Source organism: Cricetulus griseus, chromosome 3 (assembly GCF_003668045.3).
Source record: "Cricetulus griseus strain 17A/GY chromosome 3, alternate assembly CriGri-PICRH-1.0, whole genome shotgun sequence".
NCBI lineage: Eukaryota > Metazoa > Chordata > Mammalia > Rodentia > Cricetidae > Cricetulus > Cricetulus griseus.
In genome coordinates, this window is record NC_048596.1 from 70,055,273 (window position 1) to 70,074,394 (window position 19,122).

Consider the following 19,122-nt stretch of genomic DNA (forward strand, 5'->3'; position numbering starts at 1 on the left):
TCTGTTACTGTGAAGAGACACCATGGCCACAGCAACCCTTAAAAAGGAAAACATTTAAATTGGACTGGTTTATAGCTCAGAGATTTAGTCTATTATCGTGGTGGGAAGTATAGTGGCACACAGGCAGACATGCTATTGGGGAGGTAGATGAGAGTTCTACATCCAGATCAGCAGGCAGAAGGAAGAGAGTGCCACACTGGGTCTGGCTTGAGCTTCTGAGACCTTAAAGCCCACCCCCCAGTGACACACTTTCTCCAATCCAACAAGGCCACACCTCCTAATAGTGCCACTTCCTATGGGCTTATGGGGCCATTTTCATTCAAACTACCACATTCCACTCCCTGGCTCCTAGAGGCTAGTAACGGTATCATAATGCAAAATGCATTTAGTACAACTTCAAAAGTCCCTATAGTCTATAACAATATCAGCACTGTTTAAAAGTTCAAAGTCTCTTCTGAGATCCATGTAATCTCTTATCTGTAATCCCTTATAAAATCAAAATGAAAAACAGATCACATACTTCCAACATATAAAGGCTAAGGATACACATCATCCTTCAAAATGCAGAGAAGGGAACACAGTGAGGAAATACTACACCAAAGCAAGAATGAAAAGCAGATGAGCAAACTCCAAACTCTGCATCTCAATGTCTGATGTCAAAACACTCTTCAGATCTCCAACTCCTTTTAGCTTTGTTAACTGCAACATACTTCTTTCTCTTGGGCTGGTTCCACTCCCTGTTAGCAGCTCTCCTCAGCAGGTATCACATGGCTCTGGCATCTCCAACATTCCAGGGTCTCCAAGGCATTCCAGGCTTCACCTTCACAGCTTCACACAATGGCCTCTCTAGGCCTCCATTCAGGGACACCTTTGACACATGCCTAGCTTCAAGTAGCTTTCTATAGTCATGGAGGGAGATTCCATAATCCCTTTCTTGTATCTTTGACTCTAAAATCAGAACTATGTAGCTGAAGCTGCCAAGTTTTGGTGCTTGCTGGGGCTAGGACATGGCCTCCTTGTTCAAATACATTTTCACCAGCTCTCTGTTTTTGATGGTTTCTTTCACTGCCTAAGTTTGGCTGTCCTGTAGACCAGGCTGGCCTTGAACTCTGAAATCTGACATGCACTACTGGATCTAAACTTTTTGTCAATTCCTTTTCACTTTTTTTTAGTTCCTTTTTACAAATTGGAAGCTTAGCTGGATGGGGGTCTTGCTCTGAGGTCACTACTCCCTTTATTTCACTTAGCATCAGCCTTTTTTAAAAATCTGTCTACATTTCCTGGTGCCCCTTTTCTCCTCAAACTGTACATTTTGTATTTTTTCTTGCTCAGCTTGCTCCTTTTCATTATAAATCTGCACAAGCATGAGCACTAATAATTAAGCAACACTCAATACTAGGCTGTTGAGAAACTTCCTCTGCCAAAGTTAATCCATAACTTTTCAGTTTAGTCTCAGGATGATTTTTTTTTTTTGGATAATAGCAAAAAGCAGCCACATTCTTTGCCAACACATCACAAGAACAGTCTCTAGGCCATATACTAAAATTCTTCTCCTCTGAAACTTCTTGAACCAGGCCCTCACAGTTCAAATCACCTTCAATACCACTGTCTTCCATGCTTCTACTAGGATAGTCAACAGTTTTTCTAATCCAAAGTCCCAAAGTTTACATTCCTCCAAACAAAATCATGGTCAAGCCTATCACAGCAATACCCAAGTCCTTGGTCTTAGGGATTCTATTACTGTGAAGACACACCATGACCACGGCAACTCTAATAAAGGAAAACATTTAATTGGGGCTCATTTATAGACATCATGGCAGGAAACATGGTGGCATGCAGGCAGGCATGGTGCTGGAGAGGTATCTGAGAATTCTGCATCTGGATAAGCAGGCAGCAGTTAGGGAGTGCCACACTGGGCCTGGTGTGAGCTTCTGAAACTTAAAAGCCCACCCCCAGTGACACGCTTCCTCCATCAAGACCACACCTAATCCAACAAGGCCTTGCCTCCTAATAGTGCCTATGGGGGTCATTTTCATTCAAACCACACCACCACAGACTTTCTGTGCAAGCTTGTCTGGAAGAACACAGAATCACGCAGTGGCCTCCATCAGCTTCCAGAGTTTCAAAGCAGGGCTCAAGAGTAGAGCAGGTCTACTAAAAAGAAAAGGAAGTAAAATACAAAAACATAGGAAGCTAGGCATGGGCATGATGGCACACACCTATGATCCCAGCACTTGGGAGGTTAAGATCAGGGAGTTCGAGGTTATGAACATGGTGAATGGGAAGCTAGCCAGACCCTGTCTCAATAATATGATGTTGTGGCAAAGCAAATAAAGCCCTTCTGGAAAAATGAACACACAGATCCCATCTACAGGGGAGACAATAGGCAAATTCAAGAATTAACCTTCCTTTTTTCTGTTCCAGATATCACTCCAAAGCAAAGGAGATCCTGGTCTGCTATTTGATGATGTTCCAAGGTCCCTGGTTCCAAGGGACCAACCCTACATAGGTGACAAAAGAAGGATACTGAGATGAAGGAAAACACAAGAAGGAGATGCTGCCCACAGAGAAACCTGATGTAGCTGAGACTTGCCCGACTGAGAAGAGTAACGGACAATGAAGATGAGCATGCAGTAGAGAAAGTTGATTTGGACAATACGATTTTCTCATCTGTAAAATATGGAATCTCTTTGCATATAATGTATCGGTTTGGGAGGAAAAAAAATGTAAGGCTGCTAGGAACACACCTATTTAGTAGCTTTTCTGTTGCTGTGATAAAACACCATGATCAGCGGCAACTTCAGAGGGTTTATTCTGGCTTACCATTCCAGAGGGGTAAGAGCCCACCATGGTGGGAGACATGGCTGCAAGCAGCAGGCACGGTGGCAGGAGCAAGGAGTGAGAGATCGTATCCTCAACCACAAGCACATAGCGGAGAGTGAAACTGAAGGTGGGGTAAGGGTTACCCAAAGCTCACCTGCCAGGGATGAACTTCCTTCAGGAAGGCTGCATCTCCCCATCATCTCTCCAAACAGCACCACCAACTGGGGACCAAGTATTCAAATGCCTGAGCCTAAAGGCAACATTTCTTATTCAAAACACTTCACCAAACCCTGACCTGATAGTCCAGTCAACAGCCATTAACTTTGCTGTCCAGAGTAGGGTCATAAACCCCATGAAGTTTCCAGAGGGCTTTTGTCCATGCACAGCAGTGTTATCAGTCATCCCTGATGAAGCTTTTATGGAGTAATCATTCTGTGACTTGGACAACACCTTGTAATCATCCAAAATAAAGGTGGTGACTGTTTTGATGACATTCTAGACCAGTGGTTCTCAAACTGTGGGTCACAACCCCTCTGGGGGTTGGATGACCCTTTCATAGGGGTTGCTTAAGTCCACTGAAAAATACAGATATTTATATAACAGTAACAAAATTAGCTATAAAATAGCAATGAAAATAATTTAATGGTTGGGGTCCCCACAAAGTGAGAAACTGTATTAAAGGGTCACAGCATTAGTAGGTTTGAGAACCACTGTTTTAGACAGCTTGGCGCTCTCTCTCTCTCTCTCTCTCTCTCTCTCTCTCTCTCTCACACACACACACACATACATGTTACAATATATATAAAATTATATTTAAAAAATTATTTTACTAAAAAAAGAGTTTACATCATAGTCACATTACAGTGTTGTATGGGAAAAACAGTTAACAGAATGGAACACTGAAGCCAAGTGGATAAACACACAAGCAAACAGATAAATATTTTGAAAGTAGCACAGTGAAAAAGTTAGGTAAATATTTTATATGCTAAGACAAAAATCACAACACCTGTAGTTTCTTGGTTTGGGGATTAGGATGTTGTACTTAGCTATATTAGTCATCTTTTTAGAAATGAAAAAAAATTTTTTTTGAATGGTGAAAATAAAAGAGAAAGCAGTAGACATGGGGACCCTGGAAAGGAAGGGATGTATGTGGCCAATGTGAGTGAGGACGCTGGGTCCTCAATGGCAGGACCAGGCAGTGGCTACTGGGCAGGGTGAGGGAGGCAGTTTCCTGTCCCCTCTCAGGTGCCTGTCAGGTGAGGATGACAGTGGGGCCAGAGCTCTGCCAATGGAGTTACATACAGAAGAAATGAAGCAAAAACTTATGGGGATCCAAAGATGTGGTCCATCGCCACCGGGCCAGCAGTCCAATAAGAATGAGTCTACCTCTCTCTCTCCTTGTGCTACCTGGATGGCTGGCCGGATTTCATCTACCTTGTAAGGCACAGCAGAGACTTCCACCCCATCTTCTCTCCCGGACACCCTAATAGGAGTGGGGTACCTCTACAATGAGTGACTCACAGCTACCGTGCCTGGGGTAGAAAGGGGGACTATTAAGCTGAGACACAGGAGCTAGGGTCTGGTTTTCACACTCAGCCACACCACACATTCTGCCGGCACACATGTCCCAGTGGGGAATGGCTCTCACAGTCAATCCTGAAGACCAACCTGCATCTGATCCTCAGGACCCCCATTGTGGAAGGAGAGAACTGACATCAGCACATCACTCCTAGGCCTCCACATGTGTAGCATAGTGTGCACGCAAAGTTGTCCTCTGACCTCACTCACACACCAATAACATAATGAAAAAAATTAAATTCATACGTACTCCCTAACCCCTGCGCCCTGTGAATATGGCTGTATCTGGAAATGGCCTTTGAGGATGGAACTCTGGATCAGCCTGGATTGGCAATAGGCTCTAAGTCAAGGATATTCTTATAAAGAACTGGATATGATGGCCCAGACCTATAAACCCAGCTGAGGCTGAGGCAGGAGGATTGTAAATTCAAGTGGTGTCTGGACTGCAGAATGAGTCCAAGGCCAGTTTGAGCAACCTTGCCTCAAAATAAGAAAATAAAAAGAGGCCTGGAGGGACAGCTCAGCCAGCAGTGAGAGCCTTTACTACAAGGGGGTGTTCGAGACACAGAAGTACAAAAGGTTGAGAAGGTGCTGTGAACTGAGAGGTTGGAGCATTGCTGGGGATTCAGAAAGCCAGGAGAGGGACAGAATGGATTGTCCTTGCCTGCCCCAACCTCATCCTGATTTGGAACTTCTGCAGCTCTAGCTGCTATGTTTGTGGGAACTTGTGACAGCAGCCCAGAAAAACCAACTACCTTTGACCTCCTCCTTATCTCCCCGTCTCATCCTTTACCCTAGGTCTCCTTGCAGATTGAAGATCACAGGTCACAGGTCCACGTCGGGGCATCAAAGAACCTAGCAGCAGTCAGGATGCTAAGTGGCTAATTACCTGCCTTCATCAGATGTCCACGGCCCTCTCCTAACCATATATAGAGGAGTAGGCTGTGTTTCAGGGCTGGTCACGCACCAAGGGGTAGGAAAGAAAGCCTGACAGCTTGCTACTTCCTTTGCACAATAATAAAAGGAAACAGATTGTTGCCTAATGGCTGAGGCTTTGTAAAAATGAAATCTAAACTAATCCAACAGATCCACTTAATTATTTAAGCCCAAGTCAATATTTCTCATTTGCTTCCTCCTACAAACCCAGACACGATAATGAAGGAAATGCTATTTAAATCAATGGACAGAGAAAAGGGGCTCAGGCAGAAGGCAAGAAAAGACTCAGCCATTCCCAGAAAATAATTCACAGTCATGCTCACTGCCAAGACTCAAAGAAAAAAATTTATTTACAATAGAGAATTTTATTTGAAACATGCATTTTTAAAAAAAACAAACCAGCAAATGTGGATCAATTGTACACTCTTTAAGGCAAGAGTCCCTATGCAGGCTGTGTATGTTCATGTCACATCAGATGCTGCTCGCCAAAGGTCAAGGCCAAGGTCAGCAAATTGTTTTTTCTTTAGAGAATCTGACAATCTCCCTGATACAGGAACTCTGAGGTCAACTTGCTATGAATTATACTAGAAAATGCAAACGGATAGCAAGGAATCCTGGTAGGTGTCGGCACTGCATACGGTCAAACCAACCTTGTTTAGAGGGAACACAGTAGTGCATATAAAGTGAGAAGAGAACCTGTCCATGGAATTGGAAGGACAACAGTGTGCTGACGGTCGTATTGCACAAAACGGCCAAGTCCAAGCACTTGGTTCAAAGTTAGCTTTTTCCCATTTTGGCAATCAGTTCATCACAAATCTTGGTGAGTTCTTCTATCTCTTTATTCTGAAAATGAAAGACAAAGAGGTGTTCTGAAATAGCACATACATAAGCAACAAAAATGTACATACACACACCAAAAAGAAAAAAACAAAAGGAAGCCAGGTGTGGTGGTACACGCCTTTAATCCCAGCACTTGCCAAGCAGAGGCAAGGGTATCTCTGTGAGTTCGAGGCCAGCCTGATCTACACAGTGAATTAGGTCACCAAGCCAGTCAAGGGCTGAAGCAATGGCTCAGTCAGCAAAGTACTTGCGTTGCAAGCTGAAGGATCTGAATTCAAACCCCAGAGCCCATTTTTTTTTTTTTTTTTTTTTTAAAGCAAGCCAGGTGTGCACATGGGAGGCAGACAGAGGAGCATCCTTGGCCAGAGAAGCCTGCTTAGCAGCTCTAGGCCAATGACAAACCCAGCACTTGCCAAGCAGAGGCAAGTGGATCTCTGTGAGTTTGAGGGCAACCTGATCTACACAGTGAGTCCCAGGCCATCAATGCCACAGCAAGACCCTGCCTCAACAGCTATTACTACTATTACTAGTTAATCAGAAGTAACACTGGTCTCCTTGTGGGGGACAGAATCTCCTCAATCTCTTGGTCTCCCCTAAGGTTACCTAAAGTAATTAGAGGAAAAAATGGGAAGCAAACAAAGTTTACATCCTAGCTATGGATGGGTGAGCTTGGGCAAGTTACACAGCCACTCTGAATTCTGGCTTCCTTATCTTTAAAATGTAAGTGAGAATGACATGAGGTAAGAAATATAAAGTTATATAAATGTAAAGATACAGTGAGCAGACCACAGGAGGGTTACCTAGTATAGTTCCTGTCCCTGAAGGCTGAGGTCTGGGGTGAGGAAGAGCTGGCCTAAGCTAGTTCATTGCTAAAGGCCCAGTTTAGAGAAATGCTAGAGTTATTTGGAAGATGCCCGGTAGGTGGTGTGATGAACACAGGTGTCCTGGAGGAGTCAAGGCAAAGGCAGGCAACTTCTCTCTTGCAGAAGCCGCCCTTTGCCATCCTTGAAGCCCAATCAAAGGCATCTACCAACATGGGCACAGATAACTGTCCTGTAGGAAGGGGATTCAGCTGGGAAACAGCCAGCAGATATGGCTCTATCTACTGATGGTAGAGACACCAGCAACCCAAGGCTGCCTCTGTTTACACACAAGTGCCCAGTGGCCCTCCCTGAGGCAAGAAGACCTGCATCTCATGTACATTTTCAGCTAGTTTTCCTTTGAGATGCTGAGGAAGGCTAGCCTCCGCCAGCCCGTTTCCTAGAACCTTCTGCAACATGTTCTAGCTCAGTCCTTCCCTGGGTTAGGACTCCAGCACTCCACACCACAGTGCCCATGCAGGGCAGAAACATGAGCTGTCATGGGGGCGTTGGGGAAAGCACTGTCTCTCAGCAGCCTGGCCACAGCTACCTCCTGCCCAAAAGTAAATCTTAGGCCCCAGCCCACACAGGTGCTGAAAGCCCTGATCACTACTCCCCCATGATGGCCATGAATGCCTGTCTTGTCTTGTGAAAACCACATGCCAAATACCAAGCTAAAGCCATCTCAGATACTGTGACCTCCCTCAGTTCTCAAGCCGACCCTTTAAAGGAAGTCATTGTTAGGCAAATTTTCTGTAAGGAAACTGAGGCTCATGGAGGTTAAGTGCTATGCATAAGATTACACTGCCAATCAAACCGGAACAGATGTGGCCAGCTTGGAACACAAATTCAAGTTGTGCTCGCAACTAACTACCTAGCTTCGTTCTCATGTCTATTAAACTTAATGTACAGCAGCTCACAGTGGAAGCAGAGACCCACTGGAGAGCCATACGTAGAGGATGAGCTGAAAACCAGCACCATCATCCCGCAAACTGCCTCATCGCGGAGCCCAACATCACACAGATCTGCCCTGGTGAATGTGTTTCTGGGTCTCTTTAAGACAAGCCTTGCTTGTTATACGTATCTACTGTCCTTCAGGGGTGAATACCAAGATTAATTCCTTCCTCTGGAAGCTTAATTCAAAATGAAATTATGTTTGCACACATATTTTGATCTTTGCTATTCTCCAAAACCATGTGACCCAACTTGTTTGCATCTGTGTGCTTTAATCTACCAGAAAACGCAGCATCACCTTCGTTTGCCGTTCTGATCTGGCCAAGGGCCTTGGAAACATCCGCCCTGGTTCCTGCTTCAGGAACTAACACAGTGTGGCGATTTAAATGCATCTCAAGGAGTCCATACAGTGGAAACACTGACAACTTCCCAGACACACAGACTAACTGCGGTCTTTATTTTAATGAACCCTTCCATTTCTAGAAAAACATACACAGACTCAACAGTAACCACACAATGATGCTTGGTGATTATCAATGAGTGAACAAGTGCTTGGGTTTGTAGCTGTGTCTTGTCTCTATGGTGACTGCTATGAACTATTAGCTGAGCCCAGAAGTCACAGGTAGCTGCAGTAGCTGGCATACGACACTGGTCTAGCCCTTTCTTTCCAAAACTTAATTCTTGTGGTTGACTGGCCAGCAGTTACTCTTGTGTATCCTCAGAGGACAGAGCTAAATATGATTATACACTTCCCTCCCTCCCTCCCTCCCTCCCTCCCTCCCTCCCTCCCTCCCTCCCTCCCTTCCTTCCTTCCTTCCTTTCTTTCTGTGGGGCAGGGCTAGTATCACACTTGACATCAGGGAAATTCTCTTATCAAAGTATTTTCAGGGCTAAAGGGGACAAGGAAGCAAGGAGAGTGAGGCTCACCAGGGCCATACGATTGGTGAGTATGCGAGCAGCTGACCTGCTTCGTTGCCAGGATTTCTCTGATAGCTCCCAGCAGGAGAAAGCCAGTACCTACCAGGGCAAAAGTTACTAAAACTCAGTCTAGACACCCTGTCCCCTCTGGACCACAAGGAACTGGAGTGTTTCTGGGATGGCAGATGTCTTCACTGGGACAACCAGGGAAATAGTGCATACAATAGGCCTAGTACCACACTGGAAATCAGGAAACCTAGGCACAGGCTGAGTGACCTCAGGAGGTTCACCCACTGATTACACACCTGAATGTGCCTGGCCCTGACACTGCCCCCATCGTCCCTCAGGAGATTAATGGCTTCCTCACCTACTCCCCAGTAAGAATGATAGTTGAAAAGGTTCAAGGGCAATGTCTGGCATGCCAATAGCGTTTGACAAATACTTGACAAATGTTGTTGTGGAGAAATGAGAAATGGAAAAATACCATACGGGCTGCCATTCCAGGACAGGCAGAAATTAAAAACTGGACCTAACATAGGTATGGTCCTGAGGCATGATTCATATGGAAGCTGCTCTGGATTTGCTTTGGAACCCTGCTCCAAGCCTCCCAGTCCCCCCTGGCCTTCATTACCAGATAGATGGGCAAGAGCCAGAGAGTGGGGTACTCAGAGCTATGGGTACCCAACCCACACCCTCTTACCTTCTGCTCCAGCGTTCTTTCTAGAGCGTCCACTCGCAGCTGCTCCTTCCGCAGGCTAGCTTGATAGGCTGCTTGTTCCTGCTGGGCCTTGCCTCGAACCTGGGCAATCTCTGCATTGGCCCTGTTGGAACAAGGAGCACTGTAGGTGGCTTCATGGATACCTCCCTCCTCCCATGTCTGAATAGTGACATAGGTCTGGATCCAGTCACACTAACTAGAGCCCGAACACAAGAACCCTAAGAGCCCTACCCTTGTCGTGATGTGTAAGGGTGCCTCCGACATTACAACATAAACCTTCACTTATCTCAGTGGGTGGTGGTTAAGTGAGATCTTAGCCCAAGTCATAAAGATTAGCTACCCTCTGCAAGCCAATGTCAGAGTGCCGTTGGAGCTCCTGGCCTATGTGAGTAGTGAGTTACCTGTCCAGTTTCTCTTCTGCGTGCACCTTCAAGGCCTGGTACCTCTGTTCCTCTTTCTTCACTCGGGATAGGTACTCCTGTGCACACTTTTTCAGCACCTCTTCATTCTGGTATGACAGGGCCACAAGGAGAAATACTGAGGGGTGCACCAGAACGTCCCGAAGAGCCAAATCTGACTCCTTAACCTCAACAGAGCTCCTGTTCACAATGGCCAGGATGGGCTTCCTGGATTCTCACCCCCATGCTTGCCCCCCAAAACTGCTGTTGCATCTCCACCCCCAGCCAGACTTGGGCTCTACAGACACACCTTGCGGAAGCCTTCCAGGACCTCCTTCATCTTCTCGTATCTCCTGAAAAGGTCAGCCAAAGACTTTTCCACAGAGTTCAGGTCAGCCAGGGCTTGCTCCTTCTCTAGGACCAGCTGCTGCACAGTTTGGTGGGAGACCGATTTCTCTCTCTGTTCGTCCTCTGGCAGGAGAGACAGAAGTCAGACAATGGGGCCCATTCAATCCAAACTAGGTCTGCTCAAGTGCAACGTGAGTGGTCCTTGGAATGAACCCACGAGCCCTCCCTCCCAGAGGGTTCCAACGGGACAGGTCTGTGATAGGACCTGATACCATGGACTTGAGGTCATGACATATTATGTGGGGTAGAAGTCAGTCTTTAACCTGATCAGTGCAGCCCCTAGCACATCTATAACTGGAGACTCTGTGAGTCTACTTTTCCTCCACTAAGTAGATCCACACTAGGTCAAAAGAAAAACATTACTGCTGTATTTTCTGGAAGATGAGATTGCAGGTGCTGTGGTGGGCCCTAGGGTTAACCCTTCCTAAATAGTATCAAGACAGAAGTCACTGGGAGAAAGAGGTCTCTCTGTCCCTAAAACACCCCCAAGGACTGAAAATCTGTTATTACAACACTGAATTCTTGGCTATAGAAAGTACCACAATCTAGGCAAACTGAGACAGTATTTGCAAAGTTCATTTCTCAGCAAGGCAGCATGGTTCTACTTGTACTGGTACTAGCCTGAGCAACAGCTCTGCTCTCACCCATCTCTCTGCCCTCAGACATTCCATAGTGACCTCAAATGTCTCTACACTATAGCTTCCAATCTGTGTACCAGCCTCTACCCTGGGTGCAGATGGAATAGGCAAAGCACACCTCACTTTCCTGGTGACAGCAGACTTTATGACATCCCCTAGCTCTCATCCCTAGCACCAAGAACTCCTGGGGGGAAAACAAGTGGCCCAGCAGACCTTTGTCACTCCCAGGCTACCTAGGAAGGTGCTGACTTCGAGCTGGCTGCTATGGGGAAATTACATCTGGAACTAACAGTGACAGCAGTGGCAGCTGGCAGCCTCAACTGCAAACTGCAAACAAGGCTATCTCACTCAGAGTCTGCCTGTAGAGACCTCCCCTTGTATTGAGAATAAAATCTAGGCTGCACCCCACACATATATATGCTCCAGCTCTGACAGCCCCACTACTGCAGATAGCTCCTGTCCCAGAGCTCAGGAGCCCTTGGAAACCCCTAAGGCTCCCCCATTCACTGCCTCTGATTCTTCATCACTTCCTTTCTGTTTGTCACATGAGAATACATGCCTGTGTGGTTGGAGCAGCTGTGCTGGTTCTGTTATATTCTAACTTTCCCTGACCCAGACCCAGGACATAGGGCTTCCTGCTGCTTCTTATGATGGTAATTTTGTCAGGCTGGTCAGACTGAGAAATGCATAGATTAGCATAGCATATGTTGGATGTGCCCTTGAATGCATCCGAAGGACACTTGATCACTAGGACTGTGACCTTGTGAACACATTCATGATGTGATGGTGTTACCAAGGGATGGCAGAAAGCAGGAGGTGGGGCAAGGCTGGAGGAAGTGGGTCACTGGGGCCAAGTCCTTGGGGCTGGTCTTGCCCTGGCTTCTTTATTCCTGTATCTCTCTTCTCTGCTTCCTGTCTGTCAAAATCTGAACTGCATGCCCTCACCACTATGATGCATGCATGGGTTGTTTCTGAAACTGTTAGGCAAACATCAAAATCTTCCCTTCAGTTGAGCTTGTCAGGTGTTTGGGAAAAGTAATGACAAAAGTAACACAGTCCCTAAAAGTAACCTGGCCACTCTCCTCAAGGGCTGATAGTGGGTCTGTTTGGTTCACTGCTCTGGGCACACAAAACACCTCCATACAAGTGATGCTGCCATGTGATCAGTGCACAAACAAGAGTGGCTACACAGTGACCCATAGAGTTTTCTTGTCCCCATTTTATAGAAGGTAAAAGAGGGTTTGAACAGCAAAGTCATTTGTTCACTGAGGAGCAGCATAGCCCAGGCTCAGATTTAAAGACAAAAGGCAATCATGACTAAATTTCACCTGAGCCTCCTGTAACAATTGACCTGGACTATCCCCTCCTGCAATAATGGACCTGGACTGTCCCCTCCGGCAATGATAGACTTAGACGGTTCCTACCAGGAGTCAGATTTGGGTTATTTTCCCTCCCGTTTCTAACAGACCAGCATCTTGCTATGTCATAAGTTTGGCATAGTACTGCTGTGGGGCATGGTGGGGTCACAGCCTGAATTTTAACTCTAAGCCTGACAGAAACATGTTGAAAAACCCTGCTGGTTTGTGGTTCCAAAGCCCTGTGTACAAATCAAGGTGGTTATCAGATGTGAGTATGCATTAAAACCAAATTCAGGGCCATTCACATAGACATGCCTGCCCATCCTGCTTCTGGACTCAGCAGGTCAGAGTGGGGCTGGGAATCTGCACAAGTAACAGATTCAGATGTAGCTGGCCCAGGGCCCTGCCTGAAAAACCACTGGCCTAGGAGATGCCTAATCTCCCTCCATCCCACCTCTCTGAGCCCAGGGTTCTTAGTATTCTCAGCAGTAGCCAAAAGCCACCAAGGGCAGTGGCTCTGGAATCTAACAGCCCAGTTGAATTTCTCTGCTGTGTGACATTGGGTGGGGTTTTCAAACTCACTGAGTCTCCTCCCCAGAACCAGGGGTGGCAGTGTTTCTAGGCCACAGCATTTGGGGAGATTAAAAAAGGGAATGAATACAAAGGTCTTGGCACCCAGGAACTATCTGGAATCAGTGACCTGTTATCAATAGCATCACTGTCCCTAGAAACTCTTCACATCACCGCTGACTCGGTGGAATGGTATGTCATAATGACCCAGAAGCACTGCCTTTTAAATACAGAGAACTTTCTAACACAAATATTCTACTTGCCACATCTACACTCTAAAAGAGAGGGCATTTGCAAGTTCCACTAGTTTTTATTACTGAGATTTTAGCCGTTTCCTTTATTCTCATCATGCGATACAATGTACATTCTGAGCTGATTTGTAATCATGTATACATTTCACCAGACAGGCTGAAGGAGCCATTTATCAAACAGAGTCTGTCTGATTTCCTGCATCTAAGATGTCGCCTAGCCTAGGCTTTCCTTTTGTCACTTTTAAAAATAGAATTGACCAGGTCCCAGGAGAGCCAGACCACAGCAACGCAGCACAAATATTCTATGTGACCAATGAAGTCAGGCTCTTAAAGTCAGGAAATCAGCACCAGTCCAAAGCACGCTGCACTTGCAACCTCGATAGGTTTCCTGGTGTTTGCAGGCAAACCACTATTAAATCGTATGAGAAATGCAGCAAGTACACAAAAGCAAAAATAACCAAGCCAGAAAAACAAAACACAAAAGGTCGCAATGGGTAGGGATCAGATGGGGTGGGGGTGGGGGTGGGGAGCATTTACTTACCAGGCTTGCCTGTTTGTTTTGCAAGCAAAGGGCAAGAAGCAACAGAAAATGGAAGCAAAACAGATAATCAGGGCAGTTGTTAGGAAAGCAGAAACAAAAAAATTGCAACAATCTGGAATGCAGAAAGCACAGAGGTTCCTTTTTGTCCTAAATTCCAAGGGGTTTTAATAAGGCACACTTTCTTCCCGGGAGCTATGAGAAGAGATGATGAGGTGTGGAGCATCTGAAAGCTCCGGGAGGAAGGGCTAGCATGACTCTGGAGAACCAGGGTCTACTCCAGAACACTTCTACATCCACTCTGGTTCCAAGCTGCCAAACTCTCAGGCCTGGCTCTCCTTGCTGGGCAGGTGGAATGAAAATGGGATGAAAACATGGGATCCAGATGAGGCCCGTGTGTGTGTTTCTATAAGTGAAGAGATTCACCTTCCTAGAAGGCAGGCAGGTCTACCCACCTTCCCAGTCATGTCACAGGCTGTCTATGTGGACCCTCAAATATCCAGTGGCCTCACCCAGTGACCCTCCATAGCAATTGACTTACAATTTTTCTCCATTAGAAAAGCTTTGGAAAAGTGGATGAGGAAGAGGCTGGTGAGTAAGGCTGGTAACCACACACACGGTAGGGCTGTTATCCGAGTGATGATGCTCCTAGCTGGGGATGTTGCAGTAGTTCTCATTGAGCCATTCTGGGGGTTTTCTTGAACAGGAAACTGTTCAGAGAGTCTAAGTAGGAAATATACTGTGCCTTTGATACCTACTCCTCTGCTTGTCCTAGAGCAAAATGTTCTAACTTCTGTCAGCTGCAATTTATCTGAGAAGCAGGCATGGACATCTAGTAACCTCTCTATAATGGCCAGCTACCCTGAGAGGTTAACCAGAGAAGCCCCTCACGCTTGTAGGCCTCCAGGGGGAACTCCTGCTTCTCTCAAAGTCCCTAGCTGTGTGCTACAAACTGACTGTGGCAGCATTCCCTCAGGAGCCAAAGCTCAAACCTTTCTCCCTCAACACCATACCAGCATCTGTCCAAGTCATCTCAAGGACACCCACATCCAGAGACACCAGGAGCCCAAAGGTCTGGCAACCCTTTCCATGCTGAGAGATACATATGCTTCCTCTCTGGTGCCTTTGCCAACATTTAACAATTCCCAGAGCTTTAAAGTTTTTATCTCATCTCTAAGCTTGTAAATTTTGTTCTGCTGTGATGCATCCACTATGGCATTAATGTGGCTGAATGTGTGTGTGTGTGTGTGTGGGGCAGTGGGGGTCAATCCAGGTGAAAGCCTTAACATAAGCCACAATGAATGCTCCTGAGAGTGCAAGCCATTCAACCATTGGCCTTCTTGCTACTTCAGAGGCTACAGTGCTGTTTATCTTGGGATAACCTACAGATGGTTGGAACTCAAAAAGCCAAACATTTGCTAGGAGTTCTCCTAGGGGACCTGCTCATGCATATCCAGCCTGAGTCCTTGGTTGACAGTGACTTGCATGTTTACCCCACAAATCCATAGGTGGGTAAAATTATTTTTAAAAATTAATTATCATGAGCCTAAGCAAATAAACAGACAGCTAGACATAAATCAATACGAAGACCAGTTCCCTAAGACTATTACCATAAAAATCTGAACTTTGGAATGTCTCCAAGACTGCTTTTCATTATAGAGAGGGAGGATGGGGAGGAAGGAAGAATGAAGGGAGGGAGGGAGGTGGGGAGGGAGAAGGAAGGAAGGAAGGAAGGAAGGAAGGAAGGAAGGAAGGAAGGAAGAAAGGAAGGAAGACAGGCTGGTCATTGTTTGTCACTTGCTAATGTGGAGCCTTCTTTATTTGTAAGTCTAAGCAATCTGTCAGCTCTGGCTGTCAGGGATGCAGTGTTCTGATGGAGGTGTCCTATCAGGGAGAGTTGGGATTGACTAACAGGGTCTGCCAGCCACAGAGGGGGGTATTGGGTAGGGAGTTGCCACAGGTTCCATCCTGACCCTAAATCCATTGGCTAAAGTATATGAGTATTTAGTCATTTGACTCTAAACTAAATTAGGGTTTAGGGGTTTTAATTCTATGCTTTTCTGCAAGTAAAATCCAAAACACTCATACATTCCAGTGGACAAACTAAGACTTCTTCCAACATAGTGGATCACCCTGCCTGGGTAAACACTGAGGGCTACGGAGAAACCCGGTAGTGTGAAGAATACTTTTGTGGGTATCTTCAGGGTACAGCCACAAGTAGGGCTGCTCTGGTCCCTGCTCTTAGAGGAACTGGCTCTGAGCCTTGTCACCCAATCCCCACTCCAATTATACTTCCCCCACCACACACACACAGTGTGGGCTTGAGCACTCCAGTCACGACACCCACCGATCATCTGTGCGATGGTCTTCTCATATTCAGCCACGATTTTCCTGGAAGAAAGGCAAAGGCATGCTGAACTATAGTAACAGGATCATCTCCACCCCACAGGCAGACAGTGTAAGGCACACACCCTTGTATCCATCAAAGGTTCGTTTTCCTGGCACACAACCCTCAATCCAGCACACTGCTCAACCCCTGAAGCATCTTCACTGTCTACTATGTGAAACAAAAGGCCTCATCTTCCACCTAATGGCTGACACACCTAGGTCTCACCACCTCCACAGGCTTACCACCTTCTAGCCAGTTCATGGATACAGGGGCTCAACATGGACAGACAATTTCTTCCTTTATCTGGGCTTTCTCATTCCAAGTGTAGCCCAGGTTGTTTGTTTACTTCCTCCTATTTCTACCTCACAGAACCTATTCCTCAAGGTCTGATTCAAATGCTCTCTTTTCTAGGAAGCCTTTCTTGATTTCTCTCTTAGAGTTCCCTAACATTCTCTCTGTATCATCTCCTCTGATGGAGTGTGTGCTCCTCAGAGTATACAAGACACTACTTCTTATTCCCTTGCTTTTCTTTCTTTCTTTCTTTCTTTCTTTCTTTCTTTCTTTTTTCTTTCTTTTTTTTTTTTTTTGGTTTTTCAAGACAGGGTTTCTCTGTGTAGCTTTGGAGCCTATCCTGGCACTCGCTCTGGAGACCAGGCTGGCCTCGAACTCACAGAGATCCGCCTGCCTCTCCTCCCAAGTGCTGGGATTAAAGGCATGCGCCACCAACGCCTGGCCATTCCCTTGCATTTTTAAACTAAAATATATATATATTATTATATATATATATATATATAATATATTATTTTTTGAGGGGTGGGTTAGTGAGACAGGGTCTCACTATAACCTTGGCTGGCCTGGAACTCATTATATAGACCAAGCTGGCCCTGAACTCACAGAGATCCACCTGCCTCTGCCTCCTAAGTGCTGGGATTAAAGGCGTGCACCACCATGCCTGGCAAATTTCCCAGAAGAAAATAGTGAGATGTCAAGCAGCCGTCTACAAGAGTAGTGGTCTGAGGATTCAGGGTTCTCCTGTTAGTGTAGTCATCAGGAAAGCTGCAGTGGGAAGTACTGAGAAGTGTGGGAAGCAGAGCTAGAATGAGGTTTCAGGGAGATGTGGTGGCCTGGAAAACAGGCTATGGTCAGCTAGGTTAGTGCTTCTCAACCTGTGGGTCACAACCCATTTGGAGATAATATATTAGATACTTACATTACAATCCATAACAGTAACAAAATTACAGTTATGAAGTAGCAACAAAATAATTTTATGGTTGGGGATCACCACAATATGAAGACTGTACTAAAGGGTTGCAGCATTAGGAAGGTTGAGAACCCTGTTCTAGGTGTTTTGCCTGCTGCTGGAAACGTACACAGGAATACAAGATGATGGAGTTGGGTCCCCCCAACTGTCTACAGATTTATCTGACTGGATTCTTTATCTCATGTGTAGTGTTATTCTAAAAACACTTGTAGAAGCTGAAGAGACAGCTCAGCAGTTAGGAGCTTATGTTGTTCCAGAAGACCCAAGTCCAGTTTCTAGAACCCATGTTGGGTGGTTCTCAACCATGCTCCAATTTTGGGGGAGGATTTGATGCCTCTGGCTTCCAAGGGCATCAGCATTCATGTGCACAAACCCCACACAGAGACACACATAATTAAGAATAATGAGCTGGGCATTGGTGGTGCACACCTGTAATCCTAGTACTTGGGAAGCAGGGGTAGGTGGATCTCTGGGAGTTCAAGGACAGCCTGGTCTACAGAGTGAGTTCCAGGATAGCCAGGACTGTTACACAAAGAAATTATGTCTCAAAAAATGAAATTAAAAAGAAAATCTCCTAAAAATATGAGCCTTGAATAATAATGAAGAATAAACATCTTTTACAGAAGGCCCTGCTATGGGTGGGGGCTTCTCAGCATGAACTGCCATGAAGCCACAGACAGTGCTTCCAGGCAGCAGGAAGGCTAAGCTCCACTGACCTCATCTCCATCACTTCCCGCCTGCTTTCTTCATATTTGTCCCTCCATTCTGAGACTTCTCTTTCCTTGGAGATAACCTATGGTCAGGGAGAGGAGAAAGGCAGAGCCCAAATGAGTGCATTCAGTTCTGACCAAATCCTGGACACATCTTATACACATGGGATGAAAACTTCTCACACAAAACCAGGATTCCATCCAGGAGGGAGCAACCATGACAAGGTATCTTCTATAGCATGTCAGCCTTGCCTGTTGGCATGGTAACTAGGCAGCACAGAACCCATGGTGTGCCACCCAGCTAGCTTGCAGTGTTTAGAGGACGGTCTGCCTCCAAAGAGGAGCTTCATGGGTAAATTTGGTTATTGACAACTGGCAGACTCAGGTCATATCCCACTGTCAAGAATATGGCCCTTGACATGACAGGTCTCATACCTCTGCTCTGGCAACCTGGAGTGCAGAGTCGAGGTCTGGCTGCTGGAACAGAAGACCAGGGGGTTTCTCCACCTCAGTGGGCCCGATGCGGGAGTACAAGGCAGTTTTGGAGATGGAGACGTCTGGTGGGTGAGCAGCTTCCCTCTGTGGGTTTTTTTTTTTTTCATTAAAGAGAAGAAGAAACAGAGAATAGTCACCACTAATGGCATGACAGACAGGGTTGCACGCATGGCCTTGAGAACAGCATTCACCCGCTCAGCTGTATGGTTTTGAAACAAAGAACATCGAAGGGATGAGAAAATGCAAAGACTCATGGATGGGTAATGCCAGGTCCAGGGGATGGAAAGCCTTCATGTTGCACATGATGAGATGGCAGCCTCTGTAACTAGGAACCCTGGGGGCCCGGCCTGTCTGTGACCCACTTACTGCTGCCATTTATCAGATGCTGAGCCTACTAGGCACTGTAAGTAAAGACCAGTCATTATTCTGTTGGCCCCACTTCCAAAATAAAGTCTTTCTGGGGACCGGTTTGAATGCAG

At 46.1% G+C, this 19,122-nt stretch overlaps 2 protein-coding genes across 2 annotated transcripts in view; both read right to left on the reverse strand.

The window, feature by feature from the left end:
* The window catches only part of Btbd16 (BTB domain containing 16), a 60,600-nt gene extending 56,168 nt beyond the window's left edge, over positions 1–4,432 (reverse strand). Inside the window, exon 1 of the mRNA XM_035441611.1 lies at positions 4,351–4,432. Coding sequence (XP_035297502.1) covers positions 4,351–4,432 — 82 coding nt within the window. The remainder of the gene's footprint in view (positions 1–4,350) is intronic.
* A 1,228-nt stretch (positions 4,433–5,660) lies between these two features.
* LOC100754572 (transforming acidic coiled-coil-containing protein 2) overlaps positions 5,661–19,122 on the reverse strand; it is a 139,800-nt gene continuing 126,338 nt past the window's right edge. The window contains exons 12-18 of the mRNA XM_035441612.1: positions 18,584–18,727; positions 18,155–18,231; positions 16,136–16,179; positions 10,336–10,496; positions 10,029–10,135; positions 9,610–9,730; positions 5,661–6,180 (exon numbers count right to left, since the gene is read on the reverse strand). Coding sequence (XP_035297503.1) covers positions 6,115–6,180; positions 9,610–9,730; positions 10,029–10,135; positions 10,336–10,496; positions 16,136–16,179; positions 18,155–18,231; positions 18,584–18,727 — 720 coding nt within the window. The 3' untranslated portion in view covers positions 5,661–6,114. The remainder of the gene's footprint in view (positions 6,181–9,609; positions 9,731–10,028; positions 10,136–10,335; positions 10,497–16,135; positions 16,180–18,154; positions 18,232–18,583; positions 18,728–19,122) is intronic.